At 46.9% G+C, this 20,054-nt stretch overlaps 1 protein-coding gene across 1 annotated transcript; it reads left to right on the forward strand.

Annotated features, from left to right (window-relative positions):
• Positions 1-10,726: 10,726 nt before the first annotated feature.
• LOC118944404 (potassium/sodium hyperpolarization-activated cyclic nucleotide-gated channel 4-like) lies at positions 10,727-18,849 on the forward strand. Its single transcript, XM_036963305.1, has 2 exons — positions 10,727-12,650; positions 15,209-18,849. Exons 1-2 carry the CDS (start codon positions 12,599-12,601, stop codon positions 17,170-17,172), a joined length of 2,016 nt encoding a protein of 671 aa, XP_036819200.1. The 5' UTR covers positions 10,727-12,598; the 3' UTR covers positions 17,173-18,849.
• The last annotated feature ends 1,205 nt before the right edge of the window (positions 18,850-20,054 follow it).

The following is a 20,054-nucleotide window of genomic DNA, read 5'->3' on the forward strand; positions in this document are numbered from 1 at the left end:
TCAGCCACCAATTGTGCAAGTTCTCCCATTTAAAAAGATGAGAGAGGCCTGTAATTTTCATCATAGGTACACTTCAACTATGACAGACAAAATGAGAAAAAAAATCCAGAGAATCACATTGTAGGATTTTTTAAGAATTATTTGCAAATTATGGTGGAAAATAAGTATTTGGTCAATAACAAAAGTTTATCTCAATACTTTGTTATATACCCTTTGTTGGCAATGACAGAGGTCAAACGTTTTCTGTAAGTCTTCACAAGGTTTTCACACACTGTTGCTGGTATTTTGGCCCATTCCTCCATGCAGATCTCCTCTAGAGCAGGGATGTTTTGGGGCTGTTGCTGGGCAACACAGACTTTCAACTCCCTCCAAAGATTTTCTATGGGGTTGAGATCTGGAGACTGTCTAGGCCGCTCCAGGACCTTGAAATGCTTCTTACGAAGCCACTCCTTCTTTGCCCGGGCGGTGTGTTTGGGATCATTGTCATGCTGAAAGACCCAGCCACGTTTCATCTTCAATGCCCTTGCTGATGGAAGGAGGTTTTCACTCAAAATCTCACGATACATGGCCCCATTCATTCTTTCCTTTACACGGATCCGTCGTCCTGGTCCCTTTGCAGAAAAACAGCCCCAAGCATGATGTTTCCACCCCCATGCTTCACAGTAGGTATGGTGTTCTTTGGATGCAACTCAGCATTCTTTGTCCTCCAAACACGATGAGTTGAGTTTCTACCAAAAAGTTCTATTTTGGTTTCATCTGACCATATGACATTCTCCCAATCTTCTTCTGGATCATCCAAATGCTCTCTTGCAAACTTCAGACGGGCCTGGACATGTACTGGCTTAAGCAGGGGGACACGTTTGGCACTGCAGGATTTGAGTCCCTGGCGGTGTAGTGTGTTACTGATGGTAAGTATTGTTACTTTGGTCCCAGCTCTCTGCAGGTCATTCACTAGGTCCCTCCGTGTGGTTCTGGGATTTTTGCTCACCGTTCTTGTGATCATTTTGTCCCCACGGGGTGAGATCTTGCGTGGAGCCCCAGATCGAGGGAGATTATCAGTGGTCTTGTATGTCTTCCATTTCCTAATAATTGCTCCCACAGTTGATTTCTTCAAACCACGCTGCTTACCTAGTGCAGATTCAGTCTTCCCAGCCTGGTGCAGGTCTACAATTTTATTTCTGGTGTCCTTTGACGGCTCTTTGGTCTTGGCCATAGTGGAGTTTGGAGTGTGACTGTTTGAGGTTGTGGACAGGTATTTTATACTGATAGCAAGTTCAAACAGGTGTCATTAATACAGGTAACAAGTGGGGGACAGAGGAGCCTCTTAAAGAAGAAGTTACAGGTCTGTGAGAGACAGAAATCTTGCTTGTTTGTAGGTGACCAAATACTTATTTTCCACCATAATTTGCAAATAAATTCATTAAAAATCCTACAATGTGATCTTCTGCATTTTTTTTTCTCATTTGTCATAGTTGAAGTGTACCTATGAGGAAAATTACAGGCCTCTCTCATCTTTTTAAGTGGGAGAACTTGCACAATTGGTGGCTGACTAAATACTTTTTTGTCCCACTGTACAGGGGTTGGAGCTGAAATTATTTTCCAATCGTTTCATTCTGAACAGAACCACTATTTTTTTTGTTCAGTTCCACTGTTCCGACCAGAACAATAAAGTTCAGAACTGGTTGGAACTCCAGAAAAGTACTTTTTTAAAATGATTTATTATACTGGGCATCTTGTTATGACATGCATTATCTGAATTAGGTCCACAGAATTATACCTGGGAGGAGCGGCTTCAATGGAGGAACTTTTAATGTCCTTTGAGCTAGCTGGCTAACAAGCCTGTGTGTGCAGAATGGCACTAGAATTAAAAACATGTCTTACATTTTTGTAGTTAATAAATCCTATGCGATAACTAGGCCTATAGTATCCTTAACTACTAGCATTGAAAAAGTCAGTGGTGTAAAGTACTTAGGTAAAAAATCATTTTAGGTTCTACTTAAGTCGTTTTTTGTTGATATCTGTTCTTTACTCTTTATATTGTTGACAACTTTTACTTTTATTTCACTACATTCCGAAAAGAAAATTATGTATTTTTTTACTCCATACAGTTTCCCCGACACCCAAAAGTACTTGTTACATTTTGAATGCTTAGCAGGACAGGAAAATTGTCCAATTCACCAACTTATAAAGAGATCATCCCTGGACATCATTTACTTGAGTCTATTAAAGTGTCTTTACTTTTACTCAAGTTTGACAAATCAGGCACTTTTTCCACCACTGGAAAAAGTGAATCCATTTTTCTCTAGCTAAAGAAATGGGCGGCAGGTAGCATAGCGGTTAAGAGCGTTGAGTAACTAACCAGTAACTAAAATGTTGCTGGTCAAATTCCCCGAGCCAACTAGGTGAAAAATCTGTCAAAGTGCCCTTGAACAAGGCACTTAACCCTAATTGCTCCTGAATGACTAAACTGAATGACTAAACTGTCAACTGTAAAACTGTGATAAATATCTCTCCCTATCTTCTGAATCCCTCTTGTAACATCAGTACAGTACTATGGTTCTGAGGGGGGAGGAGCCGGTAGCACACATACTGGCAAAGATTTTCAGCTTGCAGGCAGACACTCAAATACGTTTCTGAGTTACAGAGTGAGGGATTTGCATAGGAACTTTGTAGATGTTTTTTTCATAGAAATAGCACTATTAACCAGTTCCAACCCCTGATATACAGTGTAGGGTTTATGATAAAATACCACTATTAACCAGTTCCAACCCCTGATATACAGTGTAGGGTTTATGGTAAAATACCACTATTAACCAGTTCCAACCCCTGATATACAGTGTACGGTTTATGATAAAATACCACTATTAACCAGTTCCAACCCCTGATATACAGTGTAGGGTTTATGATAAAATACCACTATTAACCAGTTCCAACCCCTGATATACAGTGTAGGGTTTATGGTAAAATAGCACTATTAACCAGTTCCAACCCCTGATATACAGTGTACGGTTTATGGTAAAATACCACTATTAACCAGTTCCAACCCCTGATATACAGTGTAGGGTTTATGGTAAAATACCACTATTAACCAGTTCCAAGCCCTGATATACAGTGTACGGTTTATGGTAAAATACTTGTCAAAAGGTAAATAAGGCTAAAATGCTTTCAGGCTTTTCAGTCCTGCATTTCCAAGGTTTTACAGAAAAATCACGTGCTATTTGTTCTTTCCACCAACAGGGTCAGATAGCTCTTCTTATGGTGTCAGGGAGTGTATGACACGTGTATGACTTAGCTCTAGCCAGTCCTCTTACCAAATACCAATTCATTTGGACAGTGACAGTGACAGTGTATCATTGACAAGACACTGTTTAAGTAATGAGAAACCGCAGTGAAGCATTTAACAGCACATGACCTGCCTGCCGAAGTTTAATTACGTCGCTCCCTGCTCTGGACCGTCTCCGTGCCCTCTCCCTGGGGGGCGCCGCAAATAATAGAGAGATGGGAAGCAATCTATCTCTGCCTGTGTGTGTGTGTGTGTGTGTGTGTGTGTGTGTGTGTGTGTGTGTGTGTGTGTGTGTGTGTGTGTGTGTGTGTGTGTGTGTGTGTGTGTGTGTGTGTGTGTCATGTGTGTGTGTGTATGCCAGGATGAATCAACATTTCAGCCTGCCTGGTGTGTCTCCCTGGGTGAGGGAGGAGTGGAGCATCATCTTTCTTTGTTGTTGATTTCCCTCTATTTAAACATTTATTTTGACTTACGCGTGAATTGCATGGATCAACACGAAGCACCACTGCCACTGCAAATGCACCGTTTTTGGAACGGAACTGGTTGCCTCGCATTAAATATTTAAGCCCTGGATCTGCAATTATTTCCCCCAAACGCGTTAGATGCGCTGGGCTTTGCAGGTTTTGACTCCATTATCCGGCAGCTATTCCTAGCATCCAGGACCAGACTGGCTGCTCCAGGGGGAGGCAAGGCCGACCAACCCAAGCCACCATGCAGCCATAGGGAGTTTGTTACCAAACATGAGTTAGTCATTCATGAAATGAATTGATGTAAGAGGAACACCAGGGATATGTCACTTCTCCCTCTCTCTCTCTCTCTCTCTCTCTCTCTCTCTCTCTCTCTCTCTCTCTCTCCCTCTCTCCCTCTCTCCCTCTCTCCCTCTCTCTCCCTCCCTCCCTCTCCCTCTCTCCCCCCTCTCTCTCTCTCTCTCTCTCGCTCCCTCTCTCTCCCTCTTGCTCCTTCTCCCTCCCTTTCTCTCCCTCTCTCTCCCTCTCGCTCGCTCCCTCTCTCTCTCTCTCTCTCTCTCTCTCCCTCTCTCTCCCTCTCTCTCCCTCTCCCTCCCTCTCCATCTCGCTCCCTCTCGCTCCTTCTCCCTCCATCTCTCTCCCCCTCTCTCCCTCTCTCAGCCCTACCAAACAGGAATGAGAGAAAGTGAGCATTTCCAAGAAACAAACACCAAGGGGCAGAGGGGGGTGGACACTCTGAATGTGCGCATTTTCTGTATTGATGACTATACTGTAGATGTATGTGTGTAAGATCATTAATGTCCTGTACAGTACATGCTTGTCATCAGTAACAGTATGCATTAATACAGTGCCTTGCGAAAGTATTCGGCCCCCTTGAACTTTGCGACCTTTTGCCACATTTCAGGCTTCAAACATAAAGATATAAAACTGTATTTTTTTGTGAAGAATCAACAACAAGTGGGACACAATCATGAAGTGGAACGACATTTATTGGATATTTCAAACGTTTTTAACAAATCAAAAACTGAAAAATTGGGTGTGCAAAATTATTCAGCCCCCTTAAATTAATACTTTGTAGCGCCACCTTTTGCTGCGATTACAGCTGTAAGTCGCTTGGGGTATGTCTCTATCAGTTTTGCACATCGAGAGACTGAAATTTTTTCCCATTCCTCCTTGCAAAACAGCTCGAGCTCAGTGAGGTTGGATGGAGAGCATTTGTGAACAGCAGTTTTCAGTTCTTTCCACAGATTCTCGATTGGATTCAGGTCTGGACTTTGACTTGGCCATTCTAACACCTGGATATGTTTATTTTTGAACCATTCCATTGTAGATTTTGCTTTATGTTTTGGATCATTGTCTTGTTGGAAGACAAATCTCCGTCCCAGTCTCAGGTCTTTTGCAGACTCCATCAGGTTTTCTTCCAGAATGGTCCTGTTTTTGGCTCCATCCATCTTCCCATCAATTTTAACCATCTTCCCTGTCCCTGCTGAAGAAAAGCAGGCCCAAACCATGATGCTGCCACCACCATGTTTGACAGTGGGTATGGTGTGTTCAGGGTGATGAGCTGTGTTGCTTTTACGCCAAACATAACGTTTTGCATTGTTGCCAAAAAGTTCAATTTTGGTTTCATCTGACCAGAGCACCTTCTTCCACATGTTTGGTGTGTCTCCCAGGTGGCTTGTGGCAAACTTTAAACGACACTTTTTATGGATATCTTTAAGAAATGGCTTTCTTCTTGCCACTCTTCCATAAAGGCCAGATTTGTGCAATATACGACTGATTGTTGTCCTATGGACAGAGTCTCCCACCTCAGCTGTAGATCTCTGCAGTTCATCCAGAGTGATCATGGGCCTCTTGGCTGCATCTCTGATCAGTCTTCTCCTTGTATGAGCTGAAAGTTTAGAGGGACGGCCAGGTCTTGGTAGATTTGCAGTGGTCTGATACTCCTTCCATTTCAATATTATCGCTTGCACAGTGCTCCTTGGGATGTTTAAAGCTTGGGAAATATTTTTGTATCCAAATCCGGCTTTAAACTTCTTCACAACAGTATCTCGGACCTGCCTGGTGTGTTCCTTGTTCTTCATGATGCTCTCTGCGCTTTTAACGGACCTCTGAGACTATCACAGTGCAGGTACATTTATACGGAGACTTGATTACACAAAGGTGGATTGTATTTATCATCATTAGTCATTTAGGTCAACATTGGATCATTCAGAGATCCTCACTGAACTTCTGGAGAGAGTTTGCTGCACTGAAAGTAAAGGGGCTGAATAATTTTGCACGCCCAATTTTTCAGTTTTTGATTTGTTAAAAAAGTTTGAAATATCCAATAAATGTCGTTCCACTTCATGATTGTGTCCCACTTGTTGTTGATTCTTCACAAAAAAATACAGTTTTATATATTTATGTTTGAAGCCTGAAATGTGGCAAAAGGTCGCAAAGTTCAAGGGGGCCGAATACTTTCGCAAGGCACTGTATATGCTCAGTAGTCTGCTCCTGTTAACTAACTGTAGGATCAGCTTTCTCTGGAGAGCCTAATATGGGGATTGCGTGTGGCATGTTGTGGATTCGAGTGCTGGGCAGAAATATAGCAATCCAGGGGAGGTGGACATATAATGTGACTGCAGTATTCAAGCCAAAGGACACATGGAGCATAGCCAGGCCCACTCACTGGTCTCTCCTCTGGGCTCACACACACACACACACACACACACACCACCCCGCCACTGTGGGGCTGCATTCAGACTCTCCTATCTGGACAGCATCTAGAAGACCCCCTCCCTCCCCAGACTGGGCGTGTTACTGTGTTAGTATAGGTCATCCTTGTGTAATTACTGTGTGACTGGTTGAACTGCAGCTCTCCTGGACAGTTACATCAGTAGAGTGACCCGTGGCTGGAGAAGTCCATCAGACCCTGGTGCTTATCAAGAGGCAACTTTGATCACTTTTCCTTCAAGTGAGCTGTGGCGGGGTTGAGGGAGGGGGCGGGGGCGGTGGAGGAGGAAAGAATCAACTGTACCGACTGAAATCTCTCGTGTCATCTTGTGCCTGGACTGAGCTTAGGCTAGTCCTCTTTGAGCCAGCTCCTCTTAATCTCTAGACTCTTAAAGTCCAGGCTGCAAAGAAGAGCTTTCTGGTACCCAGGCTTCTGCTCTGAGCCCTGTCTCTGCCTATGTCTCTATTCCTGTCTCAGTCCCTGTCTCTGCCTATGTCTCTATTCCTGTCTCAGTCCCTGTCTCTGCCTATGTCTCTATTCCTGTCTCAGTCCCTGTCTCTGCCTATGTCTCTATTCCTGTCTCAGTCCCTGTCTTTGCCTCTGTCCCGATTCCTGTCCCTGTCTCAGTCCGTGTCTCTGTCCTTGTCTCAGTCCCTGTCTCTTGTCCCTGTCTCAGTCCGTGTCTCCTGTCTCTGTCCCTGTCTCTGTCCCTTGTCTCTGTCCCTGTCTCAGTTCGTGTCTCTGTCCCTGTCCTTATCTCAGTCCCTGTCTCTGTGGAGAAGCAGACTGTAGAGCTGCCAAATGGCTGCCCTGACTGAGTGAGTCATTGAAGAGGGTTGGCAGTGGAGTCGCAGGTAATCCTCTCGCCCCCTTAACCCGTTTTAACACAGCCTCACCACTCCTCCTAGAGAAGGTGGAACAGGGAAGGGAAAAGTGTCAGGAACAGAGTGAATCTATTCTGTAAGACTGTATTATAGTCACTGAGCTACACGGTTAACATTTGTATTAAGCCCCATGCAGCATCAAACAGATATAACAGCAACAGTGTATAAGTACTGCTGTTAGCATTGGAGGAAGAAGGAGAGAGAAGTGACATGACACCAGCTATGGTGATGGCTAAACCAGACACTCCCCGACCCCTCTCCTCATCATAGGCCAGTGTGTATTTCCCTATGCTAATGCTGGGAGGGAGGGAGCGAGCGCGGTGTGTCATGGGGAATCAGGCTGCCCGGTGCCGATGTTTCAAAGGTTAGAGAGTGTCCTCTCAGAGGGCCTGTGGGCTGCCAGGGGCGATGGAGATGGGAGCTGACAGGAGAGAACCAGAGTCCAGGTGAGGCTCCCCAGACCAGGCCGGAGGACACTGATACCTCAACACAGACCCAGCTCATACACACACATAAACGAACACACACACATACACAGACACAGAGTCTTCCCAAGACCAACCCCAATCATTTCCCAGTAACTTCCCAAACCCTTCCAATGTGAGCCAGCCAGTTATGTGTGTTGTGTAACCAAGGTCATACTGTACAACAGCAAATCAAATTAAGAGAGTCCGTGCAACAAAGGAAGATACAAAACATAATAAAGGGATCAATGTAAATAGTCTGGGTAGCTATTTGATCAACTGTTCAGCAGTCTTATGGCTTGGGAGTAGACGCTGTTCAGGACCGCTTGCCGATCGGTAGCAGAGAGAACAGTCTATGACTTGGGTGGCTGGAGTCTTTGACCATTTTTAGGGCCTTACTCTGCCTGGTATAGAGGTCCTGGATGGCAGGAAGCTTGACCCCAGTGATGTACTGGGCCGTACGCACTTCCCTCTGTAGCACCTTGTGGTTGGATGCCAAGCAGTTGCCAGCGGTGATGCTGCCAGTCAAGATGCTCTCAATGGTGCTGCTGTATAACATTTTGAGGATCTAAGGGCCCATGCCAAATCTTTTCAGTGTTCTTAGTGGGAAGAGATGTTGTCGTGCCCTCTTCACGGCTGTGTTTGTGTGTTTGGACCATGATAGGTCCTTAGTGATGTGGACACCGAGGAACTTGAAGCTCTTGAACCGCACCACTACAGCCCCATCGATGCAGTCCGCAATAAGTTCCTTTGTTTTGCCCACATTGAGGGAGAGGTTGTTGTCCTGGCGCCACACTGCCAGGTCCATGACCTCCTCCCTATAGGTCTCATAGTCGTCGGTGATCCACCACCGTCGTGTCGTCGGCACACTTAAAGACGGTGTTGGAGTCATGCACAGCATCCTTCCTGTTTCTCCCATTTCACATCCGATTTGAATTGGAGCAATTCCATTTACACTCTAAGCACACAGTGCAGTAGACAGTTGTTACTGTATGCGTTTCACTCCAATTATGAAATCAATTTTCTTCCTTGAAGTTGCTGTACAAGTGTTCCAGCACGATTACCAAAAAGAGCAGGAAACACGCCACTAAATCATATACACAGACCTGGGCAAGGTAAGCCTGTTCAGTGGTTTCATGCAGGATTTTTGTACTATTGCGTCAGACTGTAAAAGTGAGTCAGCATAGAGATTAAACCATTCATACATCATTTGACTGTTAATGATGACCTACCAAGAGGGCTTTGTGCTTGAGCAGGATAGAACAGAGGTCACAGTGCCTTTAGATGCACCATTGAATAAATGTTAGTTTCATAGCCGACGTAGGCTGCCAGCAAAATCAATTAGTCAATTACAATTAATGCTTCAGGACTTTCACGGTACAGAAGAGCAGCAATGTTTAAACACAGAAAGAACCACATGAGGATGTTTGCCTTTAAAGTCAATAGCTTGTATTAGCAATAACACCTATGGATAGGGAGCGACACATTTCCTCAAATAAACTCAGCAAAAAAATAAATGTCCTCTCACTGTCAACTGCGTTTATTTTCAGCAAACTTAACATGTGTAAATATTTGTATGAACATAACAAGATTCAACAACAGAGACAAACTGAACAAGTTCCACGGACATGTGACTAACAGAAATTGAATAATATGTCCCTGAACAAAGCGGGGGTCAAAATCAAAAGTAACAGTCAGTGTCTGGTGTGGCCACCAGCTGCATTAAGTACTGCGGTGCATCTCCTCCTCATGGACTGCACCAGATTTGCCAGTTCTTGCTGTGAGATATTGCCCCACTCTTCCACCAAGGCACCTGCAAGTTCCCGGACATTTCTGGGGGGAATGGCCCTAGCCCTCACCCTCCGATCCAACAGGTCCTAGACGTGCTCAATGGGATTGAGATCCGGGCTCTTCGCTGGCCATGGCAGAACACTGACATTCCTGTCTTTCAGGATATCACACACAGAACGAGCAGTATGGCTGGTGGCATTGTCATGCTGGAGGGTCATGTCAGGATGAGCCTGCAGGAAGGGTACCACATGAGGGAGGAGAATGTCCTCCCTGTAACGCACAGCGTTGAGATTGCCTGCAATGACAACAAGCTCAGTCCGATGATGCTGTGACACACCGCCCCAGACCATGACGGACCCTCCACCTCCAAATCGATCCCGTTCTAGAGTACAGGCCTCGGTGTAACGCCCATTCCTTCGACGATAAACGCAAATCCGACCATCACCCCTGGTGAGACAAAACCACGACGCGTCAGTGAAGAGCACTTTTTGCCAGTCCTGTCTGGTCCAGCGATGGTGGGTTTGTGCCCATAGGCAACCTTGTTGCCGGTGATGTCTGGTGAGGACCTGCCTTACAACAGGCCTACAAGCCCTCAGTCCAGCCTCTCTCAGCTTATTTGTACAGTCTGAGCACTGATGGAGGGATTGTGCGTTCCTGGTGTAACTCGAGCAGTTGTTGTTGCCATCCTGTACTTGTCCCGCAAGTGTGATGTTCGGATGTACCGATCCTGTGCAGGTGTTGTTACACGTGATCTGCCACTACGAGGACGATCAGCTGTCCGTCCTGTCTCCCTGTAGAACTGTCTTAGTCGTCTCACAGTACGGACATTGCAATTTATTTCCCTGGCCACATCTGCAGTCCTCATGCCTCCTTGCTGCATGCCTAAGGCACATTCACACAGATGAGCAGGGACCCTAAGTTTTCTAAGTTTTCATAATTGTGACCTTAATTGCCTACCGTCTGTAAGCTGTTAGTGTCTTAACGACCGTTCCCCAGGTGCATGTTCATTAATTGTTTATGGTTCATTGAACAAGCATGGGAAACAGTGTTTAAACCCTTTACAGATCTGTGAAGTTATTTGGATTTTTACGAAAGACAGGTTCCTGAAAAAGGGACTTTTTTTGTTGTTGCTGAGTTTATGACTAGGCGTCCATGTATAATGACTCATCTTTAGTTCTGACATGGATCCAACTCAGTGTTCCTCTGTCAGGGTCGCAGGGTTTGTCCCTCCATTCATCCCTGGTTCTCCAGGATTGAGTGTTAATCTCTCATTGTTTAGCTTTGAGCTCTAGCTGCTACTCATTGCTACATGCTGGGTTTTCTACAGTAAAAGTTCAGGTACCAGTGCTAAGAGTCTGGGCTTTACATCCTCTTCTCTTAAGACAGGCAGATAAGGCCGGAAGAAAGGCTCTGCAGCTCAGTGTCTCATCTCAGCAGTGCTGGTTTCAGCCAGAAAGCCACGAGGCAAAAGGATTTAATACAGCCAGGCAGGGCAGGACGCTCCTCTCCAGAGGGGATTTACTCGGAGCAGAGCAGGCCTGCAGAAAACAGACCCCCAACACAGGCCCGAGCCAGAGCTGACCTGGGAGCACACACAAACACACAAATGGGGTTACCCAGCAGCACAACTCCCCCTCACACACACACACACACACACAGGATGAGCTGCAAATGTTGTTTTTCATTAGGGCAGACATGGTCAGGGACAAGGAGGCTTTGGCTGGCTGGGTATCTGGCTGCACTAGAGAGAAGGCAGAAGCCCTCATCCTCTCTATCCCGCAATGCACTGTACAATACACAGAGAGGCAGTATGAGAGGGGAGAGCGAGAGAGAAAAACAGATTAGTGAGAAGTGAGATTCAAAGTGATATGATGGAAGAGGGATTCCTAGTAAATGTTACATAGGGAGCAGGAGAAAGGAAGTTCATTTTGCACCAACTGAGAATTGAAAAGGAGAGTGTGGCGTTGGAAAAGGCTTTTTCTGAGAAAGACTAAGTGTTATCATGGGATTGGGACTGAGAGTTGGAGAGTAGATGAAAGTGAGAGTAGATGAAAGTGAGACTTGGAGAGTGGCCCACAAGTGGGATGTGTGTGGTTGTGACAGAAAAGCACATGGCAAGCATACTGTAAATTCACACACACTCACACACAAACAACACACACGCCCGCGGCAGGCACACGGCATAGGGGTGCTGTTGGTGTCAGAGCTACACTGCACGGCTGCCTGCTAAGTGGAACATTATTCTCCTGATCTGGCATGACAGAGGAGGTCTAGCAGACCTCTAAGCTTTGAAAATGGCATTTAGTGCTCCAGCTGTGGATTACAGAAAATTCTAATTTGTAATGCTAAAAAGGAGAGGAAAAAAACAGTTCAACACAGAATCCCTGGTCCTGGAGGGCCGCAGGCACTTCATGTTTTTCACCTGGAAGACCAAGTGTGTTGAATTTAGGCATTCACTGAATTGATCAATTAGCTCAGTTGGTCAGGTGTGGTGCCTAGTTGGAACCTGCGGCCCTCCAGGAACACGGTTGCCTACCCCTGGTTCAGCGGTTCACGTGTTTGTTCCCCATCTTCGTCATCATAAACGGTAAGTGGGACAATAGTGATATTTATCTATTTTTCCCAGCAGCTTGTTCTAATCCCTTCAGGTCTAGTTCACACATGGGAGAATTCAGTCGGGGTGATACATGTCATAGGAAACATTAGGTCTTAATAGTTCAGTCAGCCTTCACAGAGATTGCCCTGAAGTGTGATAAGAAGTGGACCAGCGTTGGCATAGCATCAGCCCTACACGACAACAGGATCTCTACCTTGACCATAGCGAACACGTCATCCTGCCGTCCTAGTGTCGACGTTCCTCTCTTCCTGTGTCCTGTGCAGAGATCTGTCTGTTGACGCGGGGTAGAAGAACAGCCAGCGTCAGAGCAGACACCTACTGCCGTCTGTACTCTCTGTCTGTGGACAACTTCAACGAGGTCCTGGAAGAGTACCCCATGATGAGACGGGCCTTCGAGACCGTGGCTCTGGACCGGCTGGACCGCATAGGTAAGAGACTACATAGCACAACATGACTTTCAACTCCATATGTGTCACTGTAATTGAGCTGATCGTTACAGCCAACTCCATTGTCAAGTATTGTGAAGTATGAATGTGTTCAAAGACGTGTTACAGTCCCCAGGTAGCACTCTGTACTAGATTGCCACTGGTTAAAATCCCGGATGGAACAAATGAAACGTGATGTTGAAGTAAATGGATATGGATTGGCTGAGTAAATTACAAAGTGAGTTAGCTGCCAGTCACTGTACTGTACATGGAGGTGTCTGTCCCAGAATCAAACACAGATGTGCCACAGCTGAGGAATCCTCTGGAGGGGAGCTGTTTCCAGCTAAGTGAGCAGCCAGCGAAGAGGAGAGGAGGCCGTGCAGTCAGTGTTTTTGTATGTTAGTGACCTGCTCAGGGCCAGTTGGACCAGTAGGCCAGGCAAACAGATGTGTCATAGTAGCTCAGATGTCTCCACCCCTCCCACGCTGGCCTCCACACATCTGGCACCGTGGGCCCTGGCTGCCAGGGAGGAGGGACGGATGGGCACCACAGAGAGAGGAGAGGAGACAACTCTCTCTATTCTACAGGATATTGTTTTATCATCTCATGTGATAATCTCTCCAGGCAGGGACAGTGATGTAAGTTAAAGAGAGGAAAACCCCATGGTGGTGGTGAGGAACTCACTATATATAGCTCACCTAGTTGACCTAGTGAAAAGTAGTGTATTTAGTTTGGTTAGTAATATAGAATTTACATAACAGACAATGACAGATAGATTGTCCGATGCTAACAGTATGAGAATGGATCATCTCACATCTGTTGTATTGGCCCTGAAGAACAGGGGAGATAGGTGTTTGGATACAGTAGTTAAGTACATAGAATACTGGTTATTTTCATTCTAGCACCACTTCAGTGACGTGTACACTGATATGACACTTCATTCAGTTCTCAGCCAGCCCAGACAAATAGAAGATTCACAATCAATGTCAGCACGCCTCGATCATAACTGAACTATCTCTGCATGCTTCATTACGGCCCTGGGTATGTCTCTAATGAAATGTTGAACAATGGCTGCAGGCAAGGGGCTCTTTGGTGAAAATGGCTGCTTTGAAGCGATGAGGGAAAGCCTCCTGCCTCCGATATCAACCTCTCCTGGTCCTGATGCCTGATGCCTTTGTGTCTGCATGTTGTGAATAGATGGTGTTCACCTTTCCCCAGCCCTCCTGCATAATGAAGTCATTCACACAGTGATGCCCTACTAATTAATTACTGTCTTAATGGACCCTGTGCAATCGGATCAGAGCTGGGCCTGCTACGGCGGCGTGCGAGCGGCGTCGGGGTCAGGGCGGACCGAGAGACAGCCCCCAGCACTGCTCCCTCTAATCGCAAGCGCTCTCATATCTGAAATGGAGAGAGATTGATCTGGGCCTAATTGCATTGACAGTAGCGAGCTGAGCGTGCGGGTACTGTACGATTTCAATCGCACCACATAGCACCAGCCTTTCAGGATTAGTCCTTTAGAACAAACAGTGAATTAACCCTGTCAATGCTGGCATGTCCACCCAAGACAGATAGGGCCAGAGTTGAATTCAACTTTTTGTTACTTAGCTTGTCTTGTCATAGAGAGCTATTCCAGGCCATCCCCATCCTGTCTCTGTAATCTGGTGAGTGGCTGACCCCTGACCCCTCCACCACTGGCCATGGAGCTCTGGCCATCCAATGACAGCGGAGGACCACTGCCCTACACTGTGAAATCACTGACGTTAGTGTGAACACTGACCAGCCCCTCATTCTTTCCATATCAGTCAGCCATGTCCCCGTTCAGAGCCGTGTTTCATCTGCATTCACTTTGCCTCTTATCTACGGCTCCACAGTAAGAGCTAGTCAAACAAACACATACACAGCCTGCTGGAACTATCATGCTTCCTCTGTGTTATACTCCTTGGTAGGCTACGTCCCCGTCCCCCTCTCTCTCCGTCTCCCTCTTTCATCGAAAATTTCAGCCAGGGATTCTCTTTTCAAGCTCTGTCCTTGTGCTCGGTGCTGTTAGGGAGAAGTGCTTCAGAATGCAGCAACGGTGTGACATAGGAATCAAAGAGGAGTCTGGGAGTAGGCTGATCACAGCCATTCTGACGCCCTTTAATAGTCAATGTGCAGCCTAGGGGCTAAAACTCAGTAACACTCAGTGGCCTTTGTTGGCAAATGTGTTGCTTGTTCACAGGATCAGGGGTGATTATGATGTAGCTGGTTAGTGTGCAGTAGGTCCAGGCAGTGTGTGGGTAACTGTAAAGTGGAAAAATGTCTCTCTAAATCAGATGCAATTCCAGAGTGTTTAACTAACTAACTGGACGATCCAGCTAATTGTACTGTTTCTGTCTGTCTGTCTGTCTGTCTGTCTGTCTGTCTGTCTGTCTGTCTGTCTGTCTGTCTGTCTGTCTGTCTGTCTGTCTGTCTTGTCTGTCTGTCTGTCTGTCTGGTCCCTCCCTCCCTCCGTCTGTCTGTCTGTCTGTCTGTCTGTCTGTCTGTCTGTCTGTCTGTCTGTCTGTCTGTCTGTCTCACAGGGAAGAAGAACTCCCTCCTGCAGCACAAGGTGCAGCACGACCTGAGCTCCGGCGTTCTCAACTACCAGGAGAACGAGATCATCCAGCAGATTGTGCAGCATGACAGAGACATGGCCACCTGTGCCCACCTCCTGCAGAACATTCCTCCGCCTCAGCCCCCGTCTCCGGGGCACACTCCCGTCATCTGGGCTCCCCTCATCCAGGCACCCCTGCAGGCTGCTGCCGCCACCACCTCTGTTGCCATCGCCTTGACGCACCACCCCCACCTCCCCCACCTCCCCGCCGCGCTCTTCCGCCCTCCGGTCACGGTCCTGGGCTCCAGGAACCTCCAGGACCCTCCCCCCGGCCGGCTGAAGAAGTTCCACACGTCAGCGCCCACCTCCTCCATGGGACCTGACTCCCCCTCCAGCACCCCATCTAAACTGCACTGCTCTGGGATGGACACAGCCCTGCTGGCCTCCTTCCGGGCCCACCACACGACTCAGGGGTCAGGGGCAGCCAGCTCCAGTCAGCAGGCGTCCAGCAGCAGTGGAACCCAGCCTGGGCCTACCGGGGCCTTTCCCTTTGGACCTTTCTCCTCCTCCGGGGGCTCTCCCTCCCACAGCACGGCCCAGAGCACGGCCCAGCTCCACTCACAGCCCCAGACGCAGCAGCCATTCCGCTGCACCACCCCGCCTCTCGCTGCCCTCTTCCAGCAGGGAGTCATGGAGGGAGCCGTGGGGACAGGGATGGGTGGAGCAACAGGGGGAGCTACAGGTTGGTCTTCAGGAGGCACTACCGGAGGTGAAATAGGAGGGGTTGCTGAGGGGGCCACGGGTGGGACAATAAGAAGGGCCACTGGTTGGGGTAGACGTGGGTCTATAGAAGGATATACTACTGGAGTGCATTTAGGAGGAGCCACTGGGGGGTACTCAGGAGGGGCTAGTGGTGGGCACATTAGAGGAACTAGTGGAGGACATATAGGAGCTACTGGTGGAGCAATGGGAGGGGCAGCTGGAGGGCATATAGGAGGGGCAATGGGAGGGGCTACAGGTGGAATGACAATTGGAGTTCTGGGTACCTCTAGTTCTGGTTGTAGTATCAGCCCCCAGTCCACTGGTTCATCCGGCAACATTAACCCCTGTCAGCTGCTCCACAGCCAGCTGCCCCCCAAGCCTCCACAGGTGGGCTCCCTGCAGCAGTTTGCAGGCGGGGGTAGGACTCCTAGTGGGTTCTACCACCTCCCCCCTCCAGGCTCCCCATCCTCCTCCTCCACCCAGCAGGCCCCAGAGGGCTCCCCTTCTCCCCTGGCCCAGTTCAGCCTGGCAGGCCTCCAGTCTGGCCTGGTCCCTCAGCTGTCCCTGGAGAGGTCTGCCCTGGCCTCGTTGGCCCAGTACGGCTCAGCTAACGGCTCGCCCTGCTACACCCCCCTGGGGCCTAGCCCCACGGTCCAAAGTCCAGTCACAGGAAGGACTTTCCACTACAGTGATTCGTCCAGTGCCACAGGGTCCCACAGCTCTCTGCTCATGCCCCAGACCTCCCTCCCTAGCCAGCAGCACGCAGCCGGCAGTGAGTCTCTGCTGGGGCTGGGCAGCTTCTCTGAGGATATGAAACTATTGTCCTGTTCTAACACCTCCCTGCCCCAGGATGTGACCCAGGCCATGGGATACTCCTCCCTCCCACGCTCCTCACCCCCTCGCACCTCGCCCCCACGCTCCTCACCCCCTCGCACCTCGCCCCCATGCTCCTCCATGGAGCCAGGATACTGCTTCTCCTCGCCCTACACCTCCCCCATCCTAGTTCCAAAACCCTGTAGCTCGGTGCCAGGGCACATGACTCCTCCTGTCCCTGCCCAGATGTCTCCAGGACACCTGCAGCACCAGACTCAGTCCCCCGTGGCCTCCCCGGCCCTGCCGCCACGGAAAGGCTCGGCAGCCCACTCTGAACTAGAACCTGTCCGCTCCAAACTAACCTCCAATTTGTGAGGTTTGATCACACCCTCCCTGGATTAGTACACAAACGATCTTCCTGTATGATGTCATTCTCTTCTAGGCTTCACTGTGTTCTAATCGTTATCATTTCCACGTTCTTAATATTACTGTGATTTAAAAGATGATGCTTAACCAGGTAACTTTGAGCTCCCTAGACAACTACTCTTTCTTTGTTTTTGTTTTGTCCTCTTCCCTTTTTTATTCATACGTATATACATAGAAATATATTTAAAAGATATGCTAATCAAGGGACAGGAGGGTGTGAACAGAAAATGAGATCCATTTAAGAGATGGTCATTTCTTTGTTTCTAACTATGCCAAATTCATATGATGGGGTTTGGTTTGATGGTTAGATGGACAACACAATAGTACTTTTTTGCAGGAACCTATGCACTAATACCTGCATGTATAGATGCTTTTTTTGTGTGTTTTAAAAGAACAGAATCAACCTTTTCAGTGGAAAAATACATGCTTCAATAAGAGCAGACTGACTTATTTTTTCATCCCATACAGGATCACATATTGTTGATCCTTAATCATCTATTATCGATTAGATTACTTATTTATCCACTGTATAGACTTCACGAAACCTTCCGAGGTGGAGAAGAGATTTTAGGAAACCAAAAAGACTTTCCTCTGGGGTGATCAATCTGCCTCCTCTTTGGCCTGTGTGTCATTGTTGTATTGTCGTAATATTGGGGGGTGTTGAGTGGGCTACAGGCCCTCCATCCCTGTCGTGAGACAGACATCAAGTATGATGTGTTAGTGATAGGCTTCCTGCAGTGTCCTCAACCCTGTCCTAACAAATTCACTTTGTCTTCCAAGCTCATCATGCCGCAAATGTTTTGGATGGACAAGGACAAGTTGAGCCCTGCAATCTGTGTGCTAGTGGACAGAGTGTATGCATTTATGTGTGTGTGTGATAGTGACTGAGTGTGAGTGTGTGTTTGAGTGTGTGTCTGTGTGTTTAAGAGAGATAGAGAAAGAGAGGGAGAGGAGTCTAATGCAAGGCAAGAGCTTGCCAGACTAACCAAGGGGGGTTTTGCCTTTTCACAAAACTAGGACTACCATCCCAGCTTGTGTGTGGAGTTGTGTACCTTCAGGACCCTTCAATCTCTCAATGCTAGAAAAGACTACACTCACTAGTGCTCTCAGAGCCATCAATCACACATAGTTCTCAGTCAGATAATGTAGCAAACACACAGGAAATAGACAATTTGGACATAAGCAATTACGTTTGTTATTGTAATGATATCAGATACCTGTTGAAGTGCTGCTTGATATAAAAGATCTTACCACTCCACATTACTACCCAGAGCTGCTGTACGGTCAACGTAGACATTCTCCCACATTGAATGCCAGTGTTGAGTTGAACATGTTGAATGTATGTACATTTCATTTATGTTTGTTTAGAATAAATATGGGTTATGCAGTTTTACATCAAGGAGTGACAGACAGAAAGACGGGTCATGACAGAATAGAAATGGTAGATGTGGACAATTTCATAGTCCTGTATGTTGAGCTTAATCCCAGTGGACAAGAATGGTTGAAATTACATCATTCCAGATAACCTGACTTCATTCCATCCAGATAACATGACTTCATTCCATCCAGATAACATGACTTCATTCCATCCAGATAACACGACTTCATTCCATCCAGATAACACGACTTCATTCCATCCAGATAACCTGACTTCATTCCATCCAGATAACATGACTTCATTCCATCCAGATAACAACATGACTTCATTCCATCCAGATAACCTGACTTCATTCCATCCAGATAACATGACTTCATTCCATCCAGATAACATGACTTCATTCCATCCAGATAACATGACTTCATTCCATCCAGATAACATGACTTCATTCCATCCAGATAACATGACTTCATTCCATCCAGATAACATGACTTCATTCCATCCAGATAACAACATGACTTCATTCCATCCAGATAACCTGACTTCATTCCATCCAGATAACATGACTTCATTCCATCCAGATAACATGACTTCATTCCATCCAGATAACACGACTTCATTCCATCCAGATAACCTGACTTCATTCCATCCAGATAACATGACTTCATTCCATCCAGATAACACGACTTCATTCCATCCAGATAACACGACTTCATTCCATCCAGATAACATGACTTCATTCCATCCAGATAACATGACTTCATTCCATCCAGATAACACGACTTCATTCCATCCAAATAACACGACTTCATTCCATCCAGATAACCTGACTTCATTCCATCCAGATAACACGACTTCATTCCATCCAGATAACATGACTTCATTCCATCCAGATAACACGACTTCATTCCATCCAGATAACACGACGTCATTTCAACCAGATAACCTGACTTCATTCCATCCAGATAACATGACTTCATTCCATCCAGATAACACGACTTCATTCCATCCAGATAACCTGACTTCATTCCATCCAGATAACATGACTTCATTCCATCCAGATAACATGACTTCATTCCATCCAGATAACACGACTTCATTCCATCCAGATAACACGACTTCATTCCATCCAGATAACATGACTTCATTCCATCCAGATAACATGACTTCATTCCATCCAGATAACATGACTTCATTCCATCCAGATAATCTGACTTCATTCCATCCAGATAACCTGACTTCATTCCATCCAGATAACCTGACTTCATTCCATCCAGATAACATGACTTCATTCCATCCAGATAACCTGACTTCATTCCATCCAGATAACATGACTTCATTCCATCCAGATAACCTGACTTCATTCCATCCAGATAACACGACTTCATTCCATCCAGATAACATGACTTCATTCCATCCAGATAACCTGACTTCATTCCATCCAGATAACATG

The sequence above is a fragment of the Oncorhynchus mykiss genome, chromosome 26, assembly GCF_013265735.2.
Source record: "Oncorhynchus mykiss isolate Arlee chromosome 26, USDA_OmykA_1.1, whole genome shotgun sequence".
NCBI classification, from domain to species: domain Eukaryota; kingdom Metazoa; phylum Chordata; class Actinopteri; order Salmoniformes; family Salmonidae; genus Oncorhynchus; species Oncorhynchus mykiss.

Bases quoted from the DNA above. Each gene is read 5' to 3' on its own strand.
- LOC118944404 (XM_036963305.1), top strand. From the start codon at position 12,599: ATGATGAGACGGGCCTTCGAGACCGTGGCTCTGGACCGGCTGGACCGC. The intron at 12,651-15,208 runs GTAAGAGACTAC...TCTGTCTCACAG, and splicing joins GGACCGGCTGGACCGCATAG to GGAAGAAGAACTCCCTCCTG.